At 36.6% G+C, this 25,685-nt stretch overlaps 1 protein-coding gene across 1 annotated transcript in view; it reads left to right on the top strand.

The window, feature by feature from the left end:
* Positions 1-24,525, top strand: part of PPP2CA (protein phosphatase 2 catalytic subunit alpha) — a 32,445-nt gene extending 7,920 nt beyond the window's left edge. The window contains exons 2-7 of the mRNA XM_027849197.1: positions 16,249-16,458; positions 17,508-17,681; positions 18,208-18,297; positions 18,951-19,112; positions 21,869-21,987; positions 22,915-24,525. Coding sequence (XP_027704998.1) covers positions 16,249-16,458; positions 17,508-17,681; positions 18,208-18,297; positions 18,951-19,112; positions 21,869-21,987; positions 22,915-22,987 — 828 coding nt within the window. The 3' untranslated portion in view covers positions 22,988-24,525. The remainder of the gene's footprint in view (positions 1-16,248; positions 16,459-17,507; positions 17,682-18,207; positions 18,298-18,950; positions 19,113-21,868; positions 21,988-22,914) is intronic.
* The last annotated feature ends 1,160 nt before the right edge of the window (positions 24,526-25,685 follow it).

The following is a 25,685-nucleotide window of genomic DNA, read 5'->3' as shown; positions in this document are numbered from 1 at the left end:
CTTGTCATGTAGATACAGACCTTTACATTATGATAATCATTAACACTATCTCAATTTCCACTTTACTGTTTTTGTGATTATTGGAAGGATATTGATACTTCAGTTACCTGAGATTGAGGGATGAAAAACCTGGTGTCAAAATCCTGTTCTGTCCCTTCCTTCCCAAATCCTCTAGAGAAGTATGTCCGACAAAGGGAGTTTTTTCCTTTGTATCATCCATTAGCAGAGATTGGAGGATTACTGATAATGGTCTTTGTATGGTTTTGAGGCAGTCAAACTAGAAGGACTAGAAAGATGGTGCTGGGGAGGAGAGTGGTATATATGTATGATACCTTTTAGGGCAATCAAGGGATTAAAAGATAGTCAAAGAGAGCTTTTGACTACTATACTTCTGCTTTTTTATTCCCTTCAATATTGCTTTTTTCTCTGTTTCTTATTTTCCATTAAGCATCTCCATTTTGAAAAACCTTAGTCTGTTCTTAGGACTATGTTGGACCAAAATCATGATGGAGAATGAATGGGTCTTTAGCAGCCTCTCTTATTTGTGTCTTCTGCAATAGAGGTGGCAGATTAGCCAGTGTAGGAAGGTTTCAGTAACAACCGGTAAAATTAGTTTGAAAATAGGACTGACCCAAAGAAGTTGCTCTGAAGTTTAACACTTTATTCACTACAAAACAATGTAAAATATCCACTCGGCAAATTGACCACTGTAAATTTTGTTTTCTTCCTGTGATGAATCTCCTGAATTACTTAAAGTATATATTTGACAAACATTTTCTCATTAGGTAGTGAAGAAGGAAGAAGAACCAATACTAAAAAGCTTCAGTGAGGAGAAGTCAGTGACTTTGCCTTTGTTTCAGTGCTGTGACTTTGGAATAAGATGGTACATCGTTGGGCAGAAATGAAACAAGTCCTGCACTAAGACATTTCTACTTAAATGAAAAGGATTGTTCTGTACACTGTAACTTATTTGGGAAGGGAGGGAGGATCTTGACTGATGGCTTCTTTAGTCATTAATCTCTTATTTTTTGGGAATTGTATCTCACAAATTTACTTTGCAATTTTGGTTAAAAAGAGTTTTTTTGTTTTGTTTTTTACAAAACTATCAAATTTAATCTCAATTATATTCATTATTGTGGTTATAAATGGTTTTAAGTTTGAATTTCCAAAACTATGGCCTTTTTTTTTTATTTCAAAAAAAAAATTTGGGGGGGGGGGCTTTTTGCTAGGCAGTTGGGGTTAAGTGACTTGCCCAGGGTCACATAGCTGGTAGGTGCTTGAGCTCAGGTCCTCCTGACTTCAAGGCTGGAGCTCTATCCGTTGTGCCACCTAGCTATGCCTAAACTATGGCGTTTTTAAAAGGCACCTTTTAGGGTACTTGAAAAAGAGAGCCTCTCTTAATATAGATCCCTTGTCATCAAGCAGTACTGTTCTTAATCATTAGTTTTAGAAAGGTAATAGTGTTTTAGGGGTAGGAATAGATATGTTAAAGTCAAGAAAGTGGCCCTGCTGTATGTAGTGATCCCTTGCTAGAAAAGGCTGCACAGCAACTATATTAGAAGCATAAGAGTCCATGAACTTGTTTTTTTAAAAAATGTTTTGATGACCATATTTAAGTATAATTGGTTTCTTTTGTGATCCCATGTGTCTTATTTTATGCATTTAAAACATTCTGAGAAAACCGAAACAGGGTTCCATGCCACAAAAAATGATGTTAAGAACCCTGTAAGAGAGAGATTGTCCATGGTGGTGCTGAAAGTGACTTCATGATGATGTCATTTAACCTAATTTCTGGTTGCCTTACTCTGCCCACCAGTAAACTCTTTGTAATATTTGCATCTCCCTGTGAAAATTAATGAGGTTCTTAAGATAGAACAGAATTTCAGGAATAGAGGAGAAGTTAGAAATCACCTAGTTCAATCTCCTATTTTATAGATGAGGAAACAGACCTAGAGAAGAAAAGTGACTTCCATCTGGTTATGGTGGAAAGAGGCTTAAAACTTAGTTCTTCTGAATCACATTTTAGTTCTGTTACATCAAGTACTATTGTCAGATGCTCTATGCAAGTATAAGCCATTAGAATCTGTGTCCTTTTGAAAAGCTCCTTGGGTTTTGTGATAATTTAACAATTATAAAGAACACATTTAAAACTCAGGGGATATCACTTGTGGTAGGAATATTGCTTGAAAATTGTTTATGCTTTCTTCATATGTATATCAAAGTGGATTATTTATGGTTTAATTATAAAATATTTGTTATCTGTTGACTAAACATTACAAAATCAATGGGACACAACAAACCTGAGTTACAGTTCAATAGTTATTTATTCCTTTAAGCATAGTTCAGTTTGGCCAAGTTCTCTACCTCCTTTTAATTTTTTTGGTTTTAATTTTGTTATTAAAATTGTTCCAAATTAACTATATTATAGAAGTTGTCAATCTTTTGTGCCATGTGAAGCCTATAGACCTCTTCTCCAAATGATATTTTTAATGCATAAAATATGTAGGATTACAAAGAAAACTAAAAGTTAGTGAAAATGAAATCAAGATGTAATTAATTGGTTTACCATCCAAGTTTTCCTGAAATACATAGTCTGTGGACTCCAGGTTTTAAGAACTCTCTTCTGTAGTAGAACTAAATAGAAGATAAGAAAGAAGGTTTGTAATTTGTCCTTAATACTCCTTTTATCTTTTGGTTAAAAATGACATTCTATTAACAGTTGAAATACTACTTTACCAGTAATTATTACAGAATTAAATGGGATTACCTCCAGTTTTTTTTAAAGGGTGATAATAAATTTAAAGATTCTGATGTGATTAGAGAAAATATGAAGAAATCTACACACTCAATTGAAATGAGAGAGCTAATTAAGAAAAAGATAGGTCTCTAAAGATAGCCTCTTGAATTCTGGTTCTCAAGTTACTTTCTTCTATGTATTCCATTCTATATCTATATTCCTACAATCTTAGAATCGACTTCAGAGGACATCTGCTCCAACCTATACCTGAAGAAGAAATCCTTCTAATAACATTTCAAATGAGTGGTTATATTGCCTTTGTTTGAAAACTTTCAGTGGAGGGAATGAGGAAACAACCTACTCTTTCCTAAGGTAGTGAATTCCACTTTTGGATAACTCTAATTGTTAGGAAGGGCTGCAGGTTGATCACAGTGGATAGAGTCCTAGGCCTGGAGTCGGGAAGACCTTCTTTTCCAGAGTTTAAATTTGGCCTCAGACATTTAATAGCTGTGTGACCCTGGGCAAGTAACTTAACCCTGTTTGCCTCAGTTCCCTATAATAAAACGAGCTGGAGAAGGAAATGGCAAACCACTCCAGTATCTTTGCCAAGAAAACCCCAAATGGGGTCATGAAGAGTCAGAAATGACTGAAATGGTTAACAAATTGCTTTCCTTACATCAAGCTGAAGTTGATATTTGCCTCTCTACAACTTTCACCCTAAAATTTACTCCTGGTTCTGTGGCAGAATCAGCCTAATCTTTTTTTTCCCCAAAAAAATAGCCTGTCAGAAGACAACTGTTTGAAACAACTCCCCCTCTCCTTTCCTTTTTTCCCAGTCTCAAGATCCCTACTTCTTACTCTTCTGTAACTTTGGTCTTCATCATCCTGATGGTCCTCTTCTCTTATCAGTAGCCTTTCTCTGAAATGTGCTTAGTGATGACACAGTACTTCAGGTGTGGTTTGACTAGAGTGTAGTATGTTGGAGACCGTCTGCCTCCTGTGTTTTGGATGCAATGCTACCCTCTTAATGCAGCCCATAATCATAGTAGTTTTTTGATATCCATGTTGCAGTGTGTATACATTTAACTTTTTAGTCTACCAAAACCTCCAGGTCTGTTTAACATGAATTGTTGCCTAACTGTGACTCTCATTTTGCACTTAGAAAGGTTTTTAAAATCCAGTTATAGAATTCTCTGCATTTTTTGCTATTTGTCACTGTTTTAGCTTTGACCCATGTTTCTGATTTGTTGACTAGCCTGTTGATCCTGACTCATCCAATATGTTGTCCCTCCCAGTTTTGTATCACCTACAAATTTGACAAGCATGCATGCAATCTATATACCTTCCTGTAATTTAGTGATAAATATGCCAAATTGACCCTGAATATTCCTCTAAGTGACATTACAGCCAATAATGATTGATTTTCTTTAGGTCCTGTCATTTAACCAATTCCAAAGATTAAGATGTTAAAATATTTTTGCAATGGGAAATGAAGTGTTGAGTCAGTAGAACTATCCTTGTCCCTTTTTCATCCTGGGCCTTTTTTCTTGTTTATACTACTTTACTTGGTGATCTCATTAGCTCCCTTGGAGCTTATCTATGCTGATGATTCTCAAATATACCTATCCTTCCTTAAACTCTCTACTGACCTCCAATGTTGCATCTGCCAACTGCATTTCAGACATTTTGAACCAGAGGTCTAGTAACCATCTTAAACTCAACATATCCTGAACAACTTATTATTATGCCCCCTAAGTCCTTCTCTCCTGTCCACACTTCCTCTATTATTGTCAAGGGAACCATCTTCCCAGATCCTCACAACCCAGGAGTCATCCTCAACTCATCACTATTTCTCATCCCCTATATCTATTCTGCCAAAGTCTGTCAGTTTCATTTTTGCAAGGTCTCTCAAATCTGCCCTCTCCTCTCCTCTGACACTGCCACTACTCTGCTGCAGGCTCTCATCACCTTACGCCTGGGTATTGCAGTAACCCGTTGGTGGGTCTTTCTGCTTCAAGTCTCTCCTCACTACAATCTCCATTCAGTCGCCAAAGTGCAGGTCCTGCTATGTTACCTCCCTACCCAGTAAACTCCAGTGACTCCTTATCATTTCCAGGATAAAATAAAAATCCTCTGTTTTGCATTCAAAACCCTTCATAACTTAACCTCCCTCCCTATGGCACTGACCTTGCTATTCTACAAACAGGATAGTTCATTTTTCCATTTCTGGCCTTCAAGTGTTTTCTCTGGCTATTCCCCATGACTGCAAGGCTCTCACTCATCTCTACCTTCTGACTTTCCTGGTTTCCTTTGAGTACCAACTGGAATCCCATCTTCTAAAAGAAGCTTTTCCTAACTCTTCTTAATTCTAGTCCCTTTCTTCTTTTAATTATTTCCTCTTTATCCTATATGTAACTTGTGTGTATCTGTTTGTTTGCTTATTGTCTCTCCTATTAGATTGTGAGCTCCTTGAAGGCAGGGATTGACTTTTGCTTCTTTTTTTGGTATCCTCAGCACTTAGCATATTGGCATAGCTGGCACATAGTAGAAGGTTAATAAGTGTTTATTGACTATTATTGAAAAAGAGAGTGAACATAGTTCACTAAAAATTAGGCCTTAAAGTATCTGGAAAAAAATGGAAGTATATGTAACTATTAAGTGATCTTGCTACTAGGAGCGCTGATTTATTAATGAGATTGTGACTGTTAATGTTGTGTTGTAGGGAAGGAACACAGTTGAATTTTTTTCAGTCTTACATACACAGGGTTTGGCTACTCTTCCCTTATTTGAAAGCATACCAGACTCATTACTTTATACCTATAATGATTTTGAAGAGTAGTAAATTTCATGTTAGTGTTGTGGTATAAAAATAGTTTGGTTCTGTCTCTGTAGTTAAGCACAGATTAACTCATGAACTTTAACACATTTTCCTCAGCATAGTCACTCCTAGTGCTATCTTCAATGGGTGACTTATCAGGATGGGCCTTTATGGAAAGGCTGTAGTATTTTCTCTTGTGGAAAAAAGGACCTTTAAACTATATTGAATAGATGGTAGTTAATTGCTGGTTTCAGTCTAGTTCCTTAAAGTGTTTTTTTAAAAGCTCCAAAGTTATTTACATTAGCAAAGCAAATTATTCAAGAGTCCTGTTTCTATTTTACTTTTTAATTCCTGGCAGCTATCATCCATTTAAAGTTTAAAGCCTTTTTTCCCCTCCTGTTATGATCTCTTCTGGCACTAAGATTAACATGTTTTAAAAACTTTTGACTGTATATATACTTAAGACATTTAAAATAACCCAGTTTATGATGAACTGGTTCGAGTGAAGGCAGTTTGGGTTTTGAAGATGTTAAAGCTGTTGAGCTTGTACATCTAAGTAGGGCACAAGTAGGTTAAAAATCTAATTTGTTTTCCTTTCCCTTAAGACCCCCCCCCCCCATTGCATTTTCAATAGCAAATCCTCAGATGATAATTTAGATAATTCCATGGTAGGTGGATTTTTTTTTTTAAATGGTGGTAAGTATATTCAAGGAAAGATGAATTTTAAAATGGGAAATTACCTGAAGCAAGTATTAGTTTGTAATACTTGTGTGCTGAAGGATATAGCTGCTGTGCTAAAATATTTTGAGACTGAAAAAATCCTTTCTGATGGATGTTCTTCACAGTGAGCAGGACCTGTTTTCACATTGTGTGCTAATATACTAAAAGTGTGTATACTGTGGAATCAATTTAATTGACTGGCCATTTTTCTTACTATAGAATTGAATGACCTGATTTGGTTTGTGATGCTAATTTTTTTTTCCTCAGGCAGTTGGGGTTAAGTGACTTGCCCAGGGTCACACATCTAGTAAGTGTGTCAGGTGTTTGGTCTGAGGTCATATTTGAACTCAGGTCCTCCTGACTTAAGGGCCGGAGCTCTATCTACTGCACCACCTAGCTGCCCCGTGATGCTAATTTTTAACCAAAAGAAAATAGCCTTTTATTTGATCCATTCAGAGAAAAACATTTCTCTTGATTAATTAAATTTATATAGGGTAGCTGGGTGGCTCAGTGGATAGAGTGCTGGGCCTGGAGTCAGGAAGATGAGTCTTCCTGAATTCAAATCTGGCATCAGACACAATAAGCTGTGTGACCTTGGGCAAGTCACTTAACCCTGTTTGCCTCAGTTTCCTCATCTGTAAAAAAAAAATTTGTAAAAATCAAATGTAAAATGAAGGAAATGGCACACCACTCCAGAATCTTTGCCAAGAAAACCCCAGATGGCGTCATGAAGAGTTGGACATGACTGAACAACAACACATTAAGTTACATAATCTCAGAATTAAAAGGAACTTCCAAGATCATCAAGTTCAATCCATGGCTAAGACCTTTATGTACAACATGCCTAAAAAGTGGTCATATAGAAATCACTTCCATCTCCATTGAGGAGAAATCACTTTCCCAAGGCAGTTCATTTCCCTTTTGGACAGCTCTAATTGTTTTGAAGTAAAAGTTTTTACCTACACCAAACTCAGATCTGCCTTTCTTCAAATTGTACCAGTTTCTTTTACTCCTGTCCTGTAGGGCGAAGTAGATCAAATCTCCTCCTTTACCTTGAGTGGCCATGGGCAAAACCCTTTCACCTTTCTGGACCTCAGTGTCTTCTTCAGTAAGATGGAGTTAAACCGGATGGCTTCTAACATCTACTTTCAGCTCTAAATCTTAGGATCTTGTATACTTGGGGTAGCCCTTAAAATACTTAAAGCATAATGCCCCTGCCCACCCCAAGTGTTGTCTTCTCTGGACTAAACATCTCCAGTTCCATCAAAAACACACTAGATTTTCATTTGCTTTGATCTTGAGGCACCGTGCTGTTCTGGTCACAATCTTTTTGGATGTTCTCCAGCTTGTTCCTTCCTAAAATGTGTCCAAAACAGAACCCAGTACTTCAGATGTGTTCTTACCAGGGCCAGGTGACATTATTGATTCATAGTAAGCTTGTAGTAAACTAACCTTGCCTCCTCCCTGCAGTGGACTTGTTGGATACTATGTCTTTCATCAACCATATTTATTGTTTATACCTGCTTTGTAATTTGGAAATTTGATAAATGTGCATCTGTCCTTTCATCCAAGCTCCTGATTAAAAAATAATGAACAAAACGAGGCCAAGGGAAGATAATTGGGGACAATACTAGAGAGGTTCCTCTAAATTGACATTAACCCATTAATATTTATTCTTTGGGTCCGGTCATTCAACTAGTTCTTAATAAATCTTACAGTACTGTCATGTAGCTCACTTCTCCCCATCTTATCCACAAAATTATCATGAGATATCTTGTCAAAATGCTGAAATTTAAGTAAACTTTATATGTAGCATTTCCCTTACCTTCTAATGACCATGTTTAAAAAAAAAAGGAAATTAAAATTGCTTTTTTGGGGGGGGAGTGGGGCCTTTGGAGCAACTGTTTTCTAGGCTGATGCTTTCTGAGTAGGTCCCTTCTTAGTTAGGACCTTCTGGCCTGGGACTGCCTTCTAGCCCTCAGCTTTTTTTTAGTGGGGAATCTTCTTGGCAGACACTTTTGAGGCAAGTGCCCTCTGGGCAGCTCCCTTCTTAGGAGACTTCCTCTGGCTAAATGCCTTCTGGAGCTTCTTCACTTTGTGTTTGATAATTCTGTTTCTCATTTTCTTAGCCTTCATGACTTTATAGCAATCAGACAGAATCTGTCATCTTGACATTCCTTTCTCTGGCTTCAATCTTCTTGGCCCATCTTGTAGATTTCCATTTTGTGCTGATCTTTCTCAAACAGCTTGGACATACTTCTGAGGAGCACTTGTGTAATAACTTGAGAACGAAGTGGTTCAGTGGCATACATTTAAATGGCACAGACTGCCTCCTCGCACCACTGTGTGGGCCACCAACCAAGCCCCTGTTCTGATCAACAATATCCATAATAGCTACTGTTGAGGTTTAGAGGTCCCAGGTGCTGGGACCACAAAATCACGACACGCAGTTCCTGCCCAAATGAATTCGACCCAAACCTTCTTTCAGCCAAAGACAAGGTTTATTAAAGATCAGCCATATTGGCCAGATTCTTAAGGAATCTAATCATTTGGGATGCTTGTATTGACAAGTGGGCTTCAGCAAGTCTCAGCCGTTGGTTAGACTTAAGGAATCTGAGCATTGGGTAGACTTTAAGAATCTCAGCTCCTGCCATCATTTTTTAAGAAAACCATGTTAGCTTTTTGTGATCCCTGCTTCCTTTTTAAAATGTTTGCTGACTATCCTTTTAATGATAATCCTTTTAACAATATATTTTTTTTCAAGAATTTGGAGACAATTCTTTCCTCACTTTCTTTTTTAAAAAATTTGAGTGTTCAGGGGCAGCTAGGTGGCCCAGTGGATAGAGCTCCAGCCTTGGGAGTCAGGAGCAACTGAGTTCAAATCCAGCCTCAGACACTTACAAGCTGCGTGACCCTGGGCAAGTCACTTAACCCCGATTGCCTCACCAAAAAGCAAAATAATATATTTGAATGTTCTCCAGCCCTGCACTATGTCTCCCATTTTTCACGACCTTTTAAAAACTGCTTCTGCTTTGCGGTTGCATGCATCAGGTTTTTCAGTATCCTGAGATACAATTTTTCTGAGCCCACTCTAAATAGTACCTTCTTAGTACTCTAAACAGTACCTTACTTTCAATTCTGTGTTCACTTGTTTTGTTCTGTCTTTTTCATTGTAAAGATCATTCTCATGGGTAGAGGAAAACAAGCAAAATTAAAGTTAAATAATTCTTCCTTCTCTTTAGTATTCCTCTTTAGTTCCTTCTGAATTTTAGCACTGAAGATATTCTTACAGGACTGAGCTTTATTTTGTAGATTGGGTGTTCTTAACCTTTTTTTGTGTCCATGAAGCCTTTTGGCAGTCTGTCCATGAAGCCTTTTGGCAGTCTGGTAAAGCCTATGGACCTTTTCACAGAATGATGTTTTGAAATAATCGAAGGAAATGCTAAATTTTAGTTAAAGATTAGGGAAAATAAATATGAACTTTTTTTTTTTGCAACCAGGTTCACAGAGCCCCTAAATCTGTCCATGGAACCCAGGTTAAGAGCCCCTTCGTTAGATGGTTATCTTTTTCGTCCTCATTGAAATTGTTTGTATTTAGAATTTCTTTCTTGAGAGGTGCCCCATTGGGCTGACTTCCATGGAATTTTAGGCCATAAGATTCTTCCTTTTGTTTCCGTTCTCCTAAAATCTAGGATATATTTCAAACTATGCCTAGCTCTATCACATGTTATAAGAAGATTGGCTCTTTGTTTCAGGGTTCCCATTTGCTCCAAAAGGCAAGCATTTGTCCATTCTCACATCTCACAGTGAAGTAGTAAATAGCTCTTTAAGGGTAAAGCCCTATACTCAGTTTTAAAAACTATAAATACAATAAAGACTGAGGTCAGTTCTGGCTAAACCAGTCAGAATAACACTTTCCTTTCTTACCTTTTAAAAATAATTAAATTACATTTAAGACAAGCCAAAATTGTAGTAGCTCCTTTTTTTTACTTTATTGAGAGCTCCAGCGAATTCCCAGATAACTGAATTCCCCCATCACTGTAATATCATACCTTCATGATATAATGTTTCCCAGACTCTCAGTCTGTTTCTTCCTTTTGTCCAGATGATTTATCTGATGGTTCCATGACCATCTCCTGTTTCCACTGTCAATTTTCTTACTTGGTTCTCTAGTTATAAAGTATACCATGTGTCTTGACAGACTTCAGTGACATATGGTTAGGGCCAATTTGGCTCCCTGCTGTTGGATCTCTTGCTTACTTTGTTTATTACTCCCTAAATTTTGTACTCAATGTATAGACAGAGGCCAAGGCAAATCATTGCACTACTCCCAGTTAGTATATTTTTACCAGCCCTGATCATAATTCCATCATTACTATATTTTAAACCATAATCTAGAAATCTGAATCACATTCTTAGAGACTACCTTAATTACTCATTTCCCAAATATGCCTCTCTCTCCTGAAGCCTCTGCAGCCCTTAATTTTTTTTAAGTCTTATGACCTTTTCTTTTTTTCTTAATTTATTTTTAATTTTCACCATTCACTTCCATAAGCTTTTGCATTTTAAATTTTCTCTCACTCCCTCCCCAAGACAGCATGCAATCTGATATAGACTCTACATATACATTCCTATTGAACATTTTAACTTTAGTCATGTTGTAAAGAAGAATTAGAACTAATAGGAGGAACCACAAGAAAGAAGATACAAAACAAAACAGAAGAGAAAAAAAAAGCAAGTAGTATGCTTTGATCTGCATTCCAACTCCATAGTTCTTTCTCTGGATGTGGATAGCATTTTTCATGATGAAATTTTGGAGATGTCTTAGATCCTTGCATTGCTGAGGAGAGATAAGTCTATCAAAGTTAGTCATAGCACAACATGGCTGTTACTGTGTACAATGTTCTCCCGATTTTGCTCACTTCACTCAGCATCAGTTGATACAAGTTTTTCCAGTTTTTCTGAAGTTCACTTGCTCATCATTTCTTATAGCATAATAGTATTCCATTACATTCATATATCACAACTTGTTCAACCATTCTCCAATTGATGGGCATCCCCTCAATTTCCAGTTCTTTGCCACCATAGAAAGAATGCAGCCCTTAATTTAACAGTGAAGGAGATACCACCTGTGTTCCTAAGTAGGGTGGGTAACGGGTAGGGAACCTGCAACCCTTTGAACTGAATCCAAACTTCACAGAACAAATCCCCTTAATAAAAGGTTCTGTTCTGTGAAGTTTGGATTCAGTCATCTTGAGGACCTAGAGGGCCACATGTGGCTTTGAGGCCACAGGTTCCCCACCCCTGCCCTAAGGTTTTCAAGGACCTGCCTAGGGCTTTTAAACCCTAACACTCTTTCTTAAGTTCCTTGTGGTGGTATAACATGAAAGCAGATAATACTACCAGATGTGACTAAAATCTTGGGAAGCTTTCAGTCCTGTACCAGTTATATATACTCTAGGAAAAACATCAGACCTCTAATTAAAGTCTGACGAATAGCTGCTTCACTAGCAGGAGTCATCAACCACCACCACAACTTGACTCCCTTTCCTTTTCCTCATTTTGCTTCCTCATGCCACCTGTGAATTCACATCATTCCTTGAAATGGGTCCTTCTCCAAAGACTCTCTAAACATTATTTAACTTCAAGAGTTCAGTGGTTTTTTCCTTCCCCTAATTTTACTATGTCACATTTTTCTACTTTTCACCCTTCTGATATGCTACCTGCTACCTCATCACATCTTTATTTTTAACCTAAAGCCCATCCATTTTTAAGCAGCACTGCATCTCCTTTAATAACTAGCTTTTCTACATTCTAAGGAGGTATCCCTCCCCTTCACGTACATTTTGCCCATTTAAAGCAGTTACTTGACTATAGTGAAAAGATAAACATGTGCACTGTTCAGGCCACTGCAGAATTCCCCTATATCTGTATATCTGCTGTTGAAATCTGAATCCCATGTAATTTTGTTAAGTAGCAATTTTAAATTTTGCCCAAGTAATTATTATAGTTAGCATCATGTATTGCTTTACAAATATTATTTCATTTTATCCTCAACTGTAGGACGTAGAAGCTATTATTATCCCATTTTACATATGTGGAAACTGTTTCTGAGAGGTGAAGTTACTTAGCCTGAGGTCACATAGCTAGTAAGCGTCCAAGGCTTAATTTTGAACTAACTTCTTTTCTGACTTCCAAGTTCAAAGCTATAGCCCATGCATCACCTAGCTGCCTGATTGGCCCCAGTTTGGTGGTACTTGAGGCTCTTGCATTATTAAAAATGTTAGTTTCTTCTGTATAGTTGTTAAGCACAATTCAGTTCCTGGAAAAGGGGTAATGGTAAATATTAACCAGAATACTGTAATCATAGACATTGAGCTTTTAAAAAGACTTTAGTACAAACGCTTTCAAAGAGGGGAGAAGTGTATCCTAATTGGATTCAGGTAGAAAACTCACTTTTACCAGCTGTATTCAATGTCTCTTTGCATTGGCCCTTTGGGCAGGAAGCTGTTAACTACCAATCTGTGGCAGTGAAGCAAGCAAACCTCTTCTAAGGAAAAGGCAGAAAGATTGCTATAAATAAATAGCTTCCCCAGCTGAGGAACAGGTGTGGCATCGAGTGTGAGCTTCCAGCAAGAACTTACCTCCAAGAAGAGCGTCAAGGCAAGTGGATAATCATCCCCTCATTTGTTTTATAGGTCACATAGGTACTTGAGAATATAAAGCTATGACAACAATTCTAAATCTAAACTTATCCTAGATAATAATGACATCAAACATATAAACCTCTTTGGTCTGCCTCATTGGTCTTATAGGGCAGCTAGTTGGCACAATGAATAGAGCCTGGAGTCAGGAAGATTCTTCCTGAGTTCAAATGTGGCCTAGTTGTGTGACCTTGGGCAGATCACTTAACCCTGTTTACCTCAGTTTCCTCACCTTCACAATGAGCTGGAAGTTGCCAGGAAAACCCCAGATAGCATCAGAGAGTTGGGACACTACTGAAAATGACTGAACAACAGCATTGGTCTTATTGGTCTAGAAGTTATTCAAGTTTCTTTTCTAGGTAGATACTGCCAGTTTCAATTTTATGACTTTTTCCTTGCCTTCTTGCTATTCCTCATATATGGTACTTCATCTCCATCTTTGTACCAGTTTCCCTTCATACCTGGAATGTACACCCACCTCAATTCCCCATTTGTAAGAATTCCTTGTTTTCCTTCAAAACTGTTCAGAGTGAAGCCTTTCCTGATCTTTCCCACCCATTCTACCCTTTACCCTGTCTTTATGTGGAATCGTTTTGTTGCATAGTTTCAGGGACTATTTCATTTTTTTCAATGTTTATATCCCTAGCACAGTGCCTGGCACATAGTAGATAATGAATAAATGCTTGTTGATAGATTTAGTTCCATTTTAGTTCAAAGAATTAAACTTAGAACATAGGCTTTTAGATTTGAATGTTAGAAATCAATAATTTAGTCAAAGTTCATTTATTTTAGAGATAAAGAAACAGACCAGTAGAACTAACATGACTTGCCATAGTGACCAGGCAAAGACAGAATTTGAATCCAAGGATTCTGATTGGACTTAACCAACTGTTTTGGTTCATTTGGAATTTAAGCTTGTAGCTAAGATTGCGTAGCTTTTATTTTAGGTAATAGCTTTCTTTTCAAGTATGTAATTGTTTGAAATAGAAAATTACTTGAGTCCAGAGGTGTATGTTGAAGTTTAGCCTTATCTCAATTGTGGAAATAGGCAGCAGCATATTTACAGCAAGATTTCTATGGTATAAATTCATCTTTCTTTTCCTGAATCATTGTCCTTTTAAAAGCCCTATAATTAGCCAAGTTCTTACTAACCTCATAGGGATGGATGGAACCTGTGATTTATTGCTACTGTTATTGTTAACATAAATGGGTACTGAAAATCCACTAGGTGAATACCCAAGCCAAATAAATTTAGTCACAGTGATTACCCAGAGACCTTCATCTCTGGCCTTCATCTCTGGCCATTTCATTTCACAAGTGGATGAATGGAAATAAACTTCAAAAAGAAAGCTCACGAGTACAGGAGGAGCTTAGAACATTTGAGTATGCTCGTGGTATTTTTATTTACTGTCTTCAGCTGAAAGTTTAAACTACAGGTTTCTTCTTTAGAGAGAAATAAAAAGTATTATTACAACTAAAGGTAATAATAAGTGGGAAAGAGTGGGCAGTGCCTGTTTATATTCCTAAGAGATTCCACTCTTGGCCCCAGCTACTTAACTGAATGAGTCACATACATTTGCCCCATCAAGAAGAAAAAAAAATCATGACCTAATTCTTTTATAAAATTTTTTAACCTGTCAGATTAATAGAGATTGGAAGAAATTATGACCAAACAAGAGATAGAGAACATTATGAAATGGCAAAATGTATGTATAATTTTGATTATATTAAATTGTAAAGTTTTTGCACAAAGCCAATGCAACCAATATTAGGAGGGAAATGGAAAACTGGGAAAGAATTTTTATAACTAGTGTCTCTGATAAAGGCCTCATTTTTAAAATATATAGGGAACTGAGTCAAATTTATTAGAATACAAGTAATTCTCCAATTGATAAATGGTCAAAGGATATGAATAGGCAGTTTTCATTTGAAGAAATTAAAGCTATCTCTACATTCATGTGAAAAAAATGTTCTAAATCACTAACGATTAGAGAAATGCAAATCAAAACAACTCTGAGGTACCATATCATACCTGTCAGATTGGCTAACATGACAAAACAGGAAAATGATAAATACCAGAGAAGAAGTAGGAAAATTGGAACCCTAATGTATTATTGATGGAGTTGTAAACTGAGCCAACCATTCTAGAGAACAATTTGGAACTCTGCATACCCCTTGACCCAGCAATATTGTAACTTCTAGGTCTGTATCCCAAAGAAATCATAGAAATGGGAAAAGGACCCACATGTACAAAAAGATTTATAGCAGCTCTTTTTGAGGTGGCAAAGAATTAGAAGTTGAGGGGATGCCCATCAGTTGGGGAATGGCTGAACAAGTTGTGATATGTGAATGTAATAGAATACTATTGTGCTATAAGAAATGATCAGCAGGTGGACTTCAGAAAAACCTAGAAAGAGTTACATCAGCTGATACTGAGTGAAGTGAGCAGAATCAGGAGAACGTTGTACACAATAAGAGCCACATTATGCGATGACTAACTTTGATAGACTTCTCTCTTCTCAGCAATGCAAGTATCTAAGACAACTCCAAAAGACACATGATGGAAAATGCTATCCACATCCAGAGAAAGAATGCAGATTGAAGCATATTATTTGCTTTTGCGCGCGCTCTCTCTCTCTCTCTCTCTCTCTCTCTCTCGTTCTTTCTAGTGGTTTCTCCCATTCATTCTAATTCTTCTTTACAACATGACTAATGTGAAAATAGGTTTAATATGAATGTGTTGAGTCTGTATCAAATTGCATGCCATCTTGGGGTGGGGGGAGGGGAGAGATGGGGAGAAAATTTGGGGCTCAAGATCTTATGGAAGTGAATGTGGAAACTAAAAATGAACAGATTTATAAAAAGATTAAATAACATCTTAAATTCATAACTTAATCTTTTTTAAATGACCTTCAGCATGGAATCCTAATTTTTAAAAAAAATCTCATTAATTTTTTGTCACTCTGGTGTTAAGTGTTTAGTTGAATATCATTGAGAAGTCCGAGCATCTGACAGGGATATATACCCCGATATTTCTGGTGGTCATTGGAGTAGCAGGCAAAGAGAATCTATCTGTTTTCCTTTTTTTCCCCCATATAGCATCAGCATTTGAAAAAATTTGATTTAATTGGTCCTTTTAATTTGAGAATATTAGTTTATATAATCTGTCAACCAGTCTAAGAGAAATTGCAAGTAGTGAGTTAATTTGGCTATTACTATCTTCCGTTGCTAAACATACTAATATGCTTAATTTTCTTCTTCATCCATAGGCTAAAGAAATCCTTACAAAGGAGTCCAATGTACAAGAGGTGCGATGTCCAGTCACTGTCTGTGGAGATGTTCATGGGCAATTTCATGATCTCATGGAACTTTTTAGAATTGGTGGCAAATCACCAGACACAAATTACTTGTTTATGGGCGATTATGTTGACAGAGGATATTATTCAGTTGAAACAGTAACACTGCTTGTAGCTCTTAAGGTAACTTTTACTATTTTTTTTTCCATATGGCCTTAGAAGAATGCTTTTTTAATATCCTAATGTGTTTTTTTGTTTTACTGAAAATAGACATTGAAATTTCTTAATTTTTAAAATGTTGTGAAATGAGTGAAGAGGTGACAGAAAAAAGAAGTAAAAGCTATTTCCCAAAGAGAGCTATGTCTAGGAATTAGTATTGTAAAGCTGTGCTAACACATAGTCCAAGTATCCCAGGATTTTGTGTATTGGTGACTGGGAATGTCTGGGGGAAAAAAATTCTGTTAATATTATCGATAGCTCCTTTTGAAGGAAAGCTCTAATTGCAGAGCATTATTAGAACTTATTGGCCAAACTCATTTTTGTGAAAGGATATATATGATACAGTAGTTATGAGCTGCTTTTCCTCAATGTTTCAAAAGGAGTGAATTGTTGTGTCAAAAGGTGGACTTTTGTTTGGGGATTATAATGGTAATTTTTTTCTTTGAGATTTTGAAGCTAGTTCTCAGTTACAAATTAAATTCTATATAGTTTAAGGAGAAATATCTTCATCTGTTCCATAAGAAGGTTGTACTGTATGACTTCTAAAGACATTTTCCTGGGGTCTTTTTTTTTTTTTTTTTTTTAAGTTTTATTTCTGCATCACTCTTGTGACATTTTCCTGTTCTAAAAACCTATGACACTGATGAACAAAATTGAAAGTATGAAAGAAAGCATATAAATCAGCCTATACCTAGTGCTCAGAATTACTTATATGATCAACAGAAATTTAGTATCCAGCTATTTCATTTCCCTAAGGATTTGTGATTTTAGAGTTGAAGGATGTGCTTTTAGTGCTTGCCTAGCAATAAAAGGATAAACTGTTGGATGGAATATTGAAGTTGCTAGAAAGCTTTCAGGAATATTTTAAACCTTGTAAGCTTGTCTATTAGGAAGGAAAGTGGGAATAGTTAGATATTTTGCAAGTAAACTTGAATGGCTTCTTTGAGGAGCCTTATATGTTGTAGTTGGCTTCCTTTTGAGAAATTAATGCTCCTTTCTGTCTTGGTGTTCAGGTTCGTTACCGTGAACGTATCACTATTCTTCGAGGGAATCATGAGAGTAGACAAATCACACAAGTATATGGTTTCTATGACGAGTGTTTAAGGAAATACGGAAATGCAAATGTTTGGAAATATTTTACAGACCTTTTTGATTATCTTCCTTTAACTGCCTTGGTGGATGGTCAGGTATGTCTTGATGCCATTCTTTGTGTGTTAGTGTAATGTCAATACTTAGCACTTGCTAAATGAGTGGCGGGCATAATGGGGCAAAAGGATGATAGAGATTTGATTCCTTCTCTCATGGAGTTCAGTCATATAAGTTTATGTAGAACAAATTGCATGAAAATATTGAGAGAATGAAAAGCAAAGATATGATGGTGGGATGAAGTTAATCAGAGAAGGCTTCCTTGACAGCTTGGAGAAGCTGAATTGAATTGAGTTTGAAAGAAAGTAGTAAATATGAATTGTGGGGGAGGAGAGTTTTCCAATTTTGGGGAATAACATGCACAAAAGCACCGAGAAAAAGAATAAAGGATAATGGACACTGGCTGCTTTGAAGAGCAGCCTACACATGAGACTGTGATGGGTAGTAGAGATGCTTGAGGTTAAATAGGCTTAAGGTTGGCAATTTGTGGAATGCTGTGGTAGCAAAATAATACAAGATACTTAAAACTTCTGTTCAGTAGTCTTAATATATAAATAATTCTTTCAGATTTTCTGTCTACATGGTGGTCTTTCACCATCCATAGATACACTGGATCATATCAGAGCACTTGACCGCCTACAAGAAGTTCCCCATGAGGTATTTGCTTTTATTTGCTATTTATAAACTGTTCTATCATTTCCCCTCTCTTTTGAGGAGGTTAATTAATATTTGAAACCTAATAGTATTTGTTTATATTTACACTGTGTTATCTGTTCGTAAAATAGGTCACTAGTTAAAATATGTGTTATTTAGGTCTGAATAGGTCAGTTACATTTAACACTTCTCTGGGCACTATGGTATACCACCTTGAAATATATTGATCATTAAAGGGTTTGGGTAGGAGAATGTGAGTTGATATACCAGTTCAAGTCCATCCATCTCTGTTCCTGGAAAAGCAAGTTAAAGTACACAATCTTTTTAGAATTGTCTCCATGAGAGAGGGAATTTGAAACTTAGAATTTTAAAAAATGAATGTTAAAAACAAATTATCTATATATACAGACATGTGCTATTTCTGATTTGTAGAAGTTAAAATGACTCAGTGTGTTATTTTTATAAAAACTGATTTTGAGACAGCTGGGTGGCGCAGTGGATAGAGCTCCAGCCTCAGGAGGACCTGAGTTCAAATGTGACACTTACTAGCTGTGTGACCCTGGGCACATCACTTAACCCCGATTGCCTCACCAAAAAACAAAATAAAACAAAACAAAAAACCAAAAAACTAATTGTAATTTTAACATGTGTTGTAGGGTCCAATGTGTGACTTGCTGTGGTCAGATCCAGATGATCGCGGTGGTTGGGGTATTTCTCCTCGAGGTGCAGGATATACATTTGGGCAAGATATTTCAGAGACATTTAATCATGCCAATGGCCTCACATTGGTGTCCAGAGCTCACCAGCTGGTGATGGAGGTAAGTTTTATGATCATAAGATTGAGAGCCAGAAGAACTCTAAAATGATTTCCTCTCAGAGGTATAGAAACTAAGGCTCAAAGGTGAAGTCATTTGCTTATTTATTACTCTCTTTTATAATATTCCTGACAAGTGATCATTCAACCTTTCCTTGAAGACTTCTAGTGAGAAGGGGCCTTTTCTTCTTTGGGCATTACATCCTGATACAGAAAGTCAGAATTAAAAAAGGGAGACTGGTGGTCATTCCTCTCCTAGTAGAGAAGTTAAGCCTTGTACTTCCCATTTTTATGTTGTGGAAATCTGGAAAGCTATGGGAAAAGAGCATAATTGGAATGATGCCCAGAGACTATACCATGCTTCCCTTTATGCCCTGTAATGCCATTTTGGAGTAGAGTGGATTTGTTTTTATATAAACAGCATATTAAATGTTTTGGCATTTATTAGTTAAATATCTTGGCCCTGTTCCATGTGTATCTTTTGACATAAGCTAAGTTTTTTTCCCTTGGTTCCATACTAACATAAAATGTTTATACAACATATTAAAATATATGTCCTGCAGTAGAGCTACCATTTATTTTTGTTTCCCTAAGGTTTGTGAAGTTTTTTGAATTTCCTTTTTAGGTCTCTTGTGACATAGTGATCTGTCCTGGGCAACCTCCTCTTCCTCTCCTGCTCCGTTTCCCTCTCCTGCTACCTCTACCTCTGGTTCAGTTAATATCTCCATGTAGCTGACTCGCAAATCTACGTATGCAATCCCCAACCCCAGTTCCATATCTCCAACTGCCTTCTATTTCTATTTTAGTTGTCCCGTAGGCATCTCAAACTCAACATGTTCACAATAATACTCATAATCTTCCTCCCTAAACCTAACTCCTTCTCATTTTCCCCATTTCTGTTGAGAGCATTGCCATTCTTGGATTCCAGCCTTTTCTATTCTGCTAATTATTTTGCTCTTCAGGCCATAGATTCTGCTTAGTACTCTTTTCTTTTTAAAACCATTCAGAGGGATAGCTAGGTGGTACAGTGGATACAGCACTGGTCCTGTAGTCAGGAGGACCTGAGTTCAAATCTAGTCTCAGACCAGACACTTGATACTTGCTAGTTGTGTGACCTTGGGCAAGTCACTTAACCCCAATTACCTCATCAAAAAAAAACCCAAAAACAAAAAAACCATTCAGGAACATCTTGCTATGGTTCTTTGCTCTCTTGGGAATCTATAGGGACCTTTGCCACATCAAGCATTGATTCATTTTTCTTTGTTTTACAATTCATAGATGTGTGGACTCATTTAGCTAAATTGGAGGCCATATTCCTTCTATTGTTAATTTCTTCCCTGTTTATCTGCTTATGCTCTAGGTCTTTAATTGAGTTTTATTCAAATTCTTGATATCTTTGGTTATTTCAGTTTTTTTCTTTTATATTCTCCCATGGATCACTTTCTGATTCCTTTTCTTTTTATTATGGTTTCCCTGGGAGCTGGATCTCAAAGCCATCTCAGACTTCTCCGTAACTTTAGTCTCTGCGACAAGTGACTTTGTTTCAGGCAGGCCTGATGGATGCATTACATCCACATTGGCATCCTGCCTCAGTTCTCTCAGTAATGTTTCAGTAGAGAATACTGAACTGGCTTCTCTGCTTTTTGATTTTCTTTGGCATTGGGTGGAAAGTATAGAATGGAGTTCTGTTGCAGGCTTCTGAGTCAGCTTGTGCAACCTGCCATGCCAGAATGTGGGGAAGGGAAGAAGGGATGCTGAGTGAGTGCATTAGGGGTAAGAGATTATCCTTCTTTGCTATTAGTTCATTGGATATTTAGCTCATTAGACTTCTTGATGTTCTAGTTGGTAGAGACAGCTAAAATTGCTTCATGTCTTGTGCCCAGTTACTATTTTGGAATGGTTTTTGAGATCTTGAAAGTTGGAAAAAATGTCTAGCGCTCTACCTTTTTTGGTCATGTGATCCCAGGCACTGCCATTCTTAACAGTTTTTTTTTTTTTTTTGATTAGGGCTGTATCATAGGAGTCATTCCTGACTCTGTTCCCCACTTAACCATATGTAGTTATTTGTCGGGTCTTGTCAATTCTGTGTTCACTATATCTATTTTGTTTACCCCCACTACAACCCCCCTAATTCAAATTGTCTTCACCTCTGTTTTGAGTCATTGCAATAACCTTGTTACTTTTCATTTAGAGTTTGTTGCTACTCCGTTTAGCTGTCAGAATTTTTCTCACAGTAAAGGCATGACCAGGTCACTTACATATTTTAATAGTTCCCTGTTGCTTCTAGAATAAAATAAATGCTCCTGTGTTTGGCATTTAAAGACCTTCATAGTCTTCTTCTACGTATCTTTCTAGTCCATTTACGTTATTTTCCTTCACATATTCCATAGTCCTGTTCTGCTGGCCTCCTTTCTATTCCCCATGTGTGACATTCTGTCTCTCACTCCTTACCTTTTTATCAGCTATCCTTCTTTATGGGATGTTGTTCCTCCTCAGGCCTGCTTCATGTAACTCCTTGGTCTCTTGAAGGCTCTATTCGAGTGCTACCTTCTATAAGACTGATTTCCCCTGATAGTGTTCCCTCCCCTTGAAATCACTTTGTATTTTGTATTTATTTGTCTATGTACATGTTGTATTTCCATAATGAGATGTGACCTTCAAAACAGGACAAGAATTTTTTTAATGTCATTTTATTCAGTAGTGTAAGTAAAATAGTGATAAAATTATTCTAACTTGATTATTTCTTTTTGCTTCATTTAGGGATATAACTGGTGCCATGACAGGAATGTAGTAACAATATTCAGTGCTCCAAACTATTGTTACCGTTGTGGTAACCAAGCTGCGATCATGGAACTTGATGATACTCTAAAGTACTCCTTGTAAGTATTTACGTAATAAGTTGTTTGTTAAGTAACAATACAAAATTTTTAAAGTAGAATTGGGTTTGGTAGCAGTTAGAACTATTAAAGGTGAATGCAATTTTAAAAGTTTAGAAATGAACCAATATGCTATAACTGTTGCAATTATTTGAACTCCTCATTCATATAATATTCTATAGAGTTTATAATTGCTTCCCTCTTGTGAAATAGGCAGTGTAAGAATAATCCTCATTTTACGGATGAGATAACTAAGGCTGAGAATGGTTAAGTAATTTCCACATGGCTGCATTGTAGTAAGAATCTGAGCTAGGAATCAAAACCAAGATCCCTGGAGCTAAATCTAGTGTGCGTTCTGTTCTACTATATGCTTTTTAAAATACAGCTGTATTGAATAGGTGTGGGTTTTGAATTACCATTAAAGAAAATTACAGTTCTGTTTTTATGATGATGAAGATGATAATAATAATGATGATGTGTGCACTTGCTTCTCAGAGAACCATTGTTCTTTGCACAGACACAAAATGTCCATGAAATGTAATTAGTGCACTAAATTGAACAGATGTTGCTGAAGAATATGATTGAGACCAGACTTCCTTCTACATCCATTTTGTTTGTAGAGTTACCAGGAAGTTATATTATAGGTTCACTGCAGAATGTTAAGGTGCAGTGGGGGTATAGGTGGGTGGCTTGAGGGGGAGAGACAAACCATAGCAAAAGCTAAGAATTATTTTTATATTTTAGTGAACTTATTTGACCTTCAGGTCACAGTGGACCTCTGCTTTAAGCCTTATTTTAACATCATAGTGACTCATTGTATGCCAGAGGAGGCTGAAATTAAAAAAGTAAATCCCAGGATGAGAGTAGAAAAAGAATTTGTTTCCACCACCATTATTTTGAGCCTTAAAATACAAATGATTTGTTTTTCAGCTTGCAGTTTGACCCAGCACCGCGTAGAGGTGAACCACATGTTACTCGTCGTACCCCAGATTACTTCCTGTAATGAGATTTTAAACTTGTACAGTATTGCCATGAACCATACGTTGACCTAAAGGAAATGGGAAGAGCAACAGTAACTCCAAAGTGTCAGAAAATAGTTAACATTCAAAAAAAACTTGTTTTCATACGGACCAAAAGATGTGCCATATAAAAATACAAAGCCTCTTGTCATCAACAGCCGTGACCACTTTAGAATGAACCAGTTCATTGCATGCTGAAGCAACATTGTTGGTCAAGAAACCAGTTTCTGGCATAGGCTATTTGTAGTTACTTTTGCTTTCTCTGAGAGACTGCAAATATTAAGATGTAAACATTAACACCTCGTGAATACAATTTAACTTTCCATTTAGCTATAGCTTTACTCAGCATGACTGTAGATAAGGATAGCAGCAAACAATCATTGGAGCTTAATGAACGTTTTGAAAAATAAGTACCAAGGCCTCCCCTCTATTTGTGAGTTTTGAAATTGTTTTGTTTATTTTCAGGGAATACTGTTTAATTTAATTGTATGATTTGTCTGCACTCAGTTTATTTCCCTTCCCAGCCTCAGCCCTACGTTGTTCTTTGTTATTGTCAGATACTGGTGAGTTGTTTTGAACAGAACTGTTTTTTTTTTTTCTGTAAGATGTTACTGCACAAGAGCGCTGCAGTGTTTTTCATAATAAACTTGTGAACTAAGTACTGAAAAAATGTCAAAATTTGATTGTAGCAAAGGGCAGACTGGTGCTGTTTTATTCAAACAAAGAATCAATTTATAAATTGTTGAATTCCAGGTAAAGAAAAATAAAAATCAAGGCCACTACAGAATCTCTGTGGAAACTTATTGCTAGTTCTTGACTTTCACTTCAGGACTATTTCCAGCAGAGAGATAGAACCTTGTAGGTACCACCCCATCTTTTTCACCACATTTACATGTTTATAAGAATAGGCCTTTTATTTATTTGAATTTGGCTGGGGGGAGGGGGGGTGTTGATGATAGTATGTAAAAAATCAAATCCTGATGTTTCAAGATTTTTTTTCTTCCAAGAAATACCATGTTTTCAAATATTGTCATTTTAAACTGAAAATACTATATCCATATAAGACCTTTTTTAAAAGCCACATTGTCAAATTACTTGCTAGTAGCAAATAGTAAGACTTTACTATCTACAGTTTAGCATAGTCCCAGATAAGAGCAATTTTTAAAGTGTTAGATTTTGGGTCTTTGGATCTGGCTTGGATCAGAATTTGGCGGTTAGAACTAAATAAGGTTACAACAAGAATAAGTCTTTGGACTGTGGCTTTTTATGTCTATCTTCTCTTCCCTTCCCCCTCCCCCCAGTTAAATTAAGTTTAAATGAAATAGCATTAATGTTATGACTTGATTAAAAGTCATTTCTTTTCTAATCTTTATAGTAGTAAGATTAGGAGGTTAATCCAGTGCCTCTGGAATCTTAATTTATTTACTAGCACAGAACCACTATATGACTCCTAAAACTTGCAGATCAATTCCTTGTTATGTATAAAAATGATTTCATTAAAGTTTTCCTGTTTTTGTTTGCATGAGTTGGATATCTTCTACTTTTCCCTTTTCTGTCATCTGTGAATAATGTCTCAACTGAGTAAATGTGTGTTGGTAGAGGGTTCAAGAATTGCTAGGGATTCCATTTTCCTCAGCTTTTAAGCTTTACAGACATTGTTGCCTCATTAAAAAAAAATATTCCAGTGTTTTGCAAGAGCCCATTGCTTTTCCACACTCTCAGATTTATTTCCTTAGTTACCTTCTGGCTCTGCTCTTCTTTTTTTCTCTTTTTGCATCATCTCTAATTTAGATTACTTTCAGACTTAGTTTCATCTTTTTTTTTTTTTCACTTATTTCATCATCTTTGTGTTCTTATAAAGAGTTTATGTGTACCAGTTTCATTCTGTTGCCCAATTAAGTCAGGTGCCTCAAGTGCCTGTAGACTTACTCATGCAGCTTCCCTGTGGGTCCTATGATGTCAGAATCATCTCTTAAGGCATGCATTCTTCTGGTGATTGACATGAAGCGCTGTTAATTTAGGTAGGTGCTTGTCCTTTCCAAGGTAAATGGCACAGAGCATTTGGTGTTTGGTAAGTACATAAGTTTGCCTGGATTTTGATTGTTTTTTAAAACAAAGTATATGTCATCTGAAATATATCTTCCTAATAATCTTAGGAGTAAGAGTAGGGGTTGTTGGTGATTGTAGTAATTTCCTTTAAAATGCAATCAGAGATGTTGAAAAATAGCCCCCTCCTTTTTTAATATTTTGATTTGTCTATATAGCACTTGGAAGCCCTTATTCTTGAAATCTACCTTGCCCCCTTTGCCCTTGCAAAGACAGAAGAGGTATTCATTTTTAAAGACAATCAACCCAAACTTAGCAGTTGTGTTGATTCTTGGCACAGTCTGTGTGCCAAACATTTGGTCTTCTGAAGTTTGCATTTATTTTTAAACTGATGTTACAGCATTAGTATTTTAATTTCTTAAATATTTTCCCCATGGGATAACCTCAGTGTAGAAGTCTTTTAACTAGCTTATAAGGATGAAGGGGATGTTTTTCTCATCCTGTACTTAAACTGTCTTAATACTTTGCTTGCATTAAGAAGTAGAATGGGCCCTGATTTGGTTGTTAAAATACTGTTTAGGGATATTAACCTATTTTTTGAGAGTTGTTTGAGCCTACAGTAACATGATTTCCCAT

Source organism: Vombatus ursinus, unplaced genomic scaffold (assembly GCF_900497805.2).
Source record: "Vombatus ursinus unplaced genomic scaffold, bare-nosed wombat genome assembly UNPS02007284.1, whole genome shotgun sequence".
NCBI lineage: Eukaryota > Metazoa > Chordata > Mammalia > Diprotodontia > Vombatidae > Vombatus > Vombatus ursinus.
Note: the sequence above shows the minus strand (reverse complement) of the source record. Positions and strands in the feature narration are given on the sequence as shown.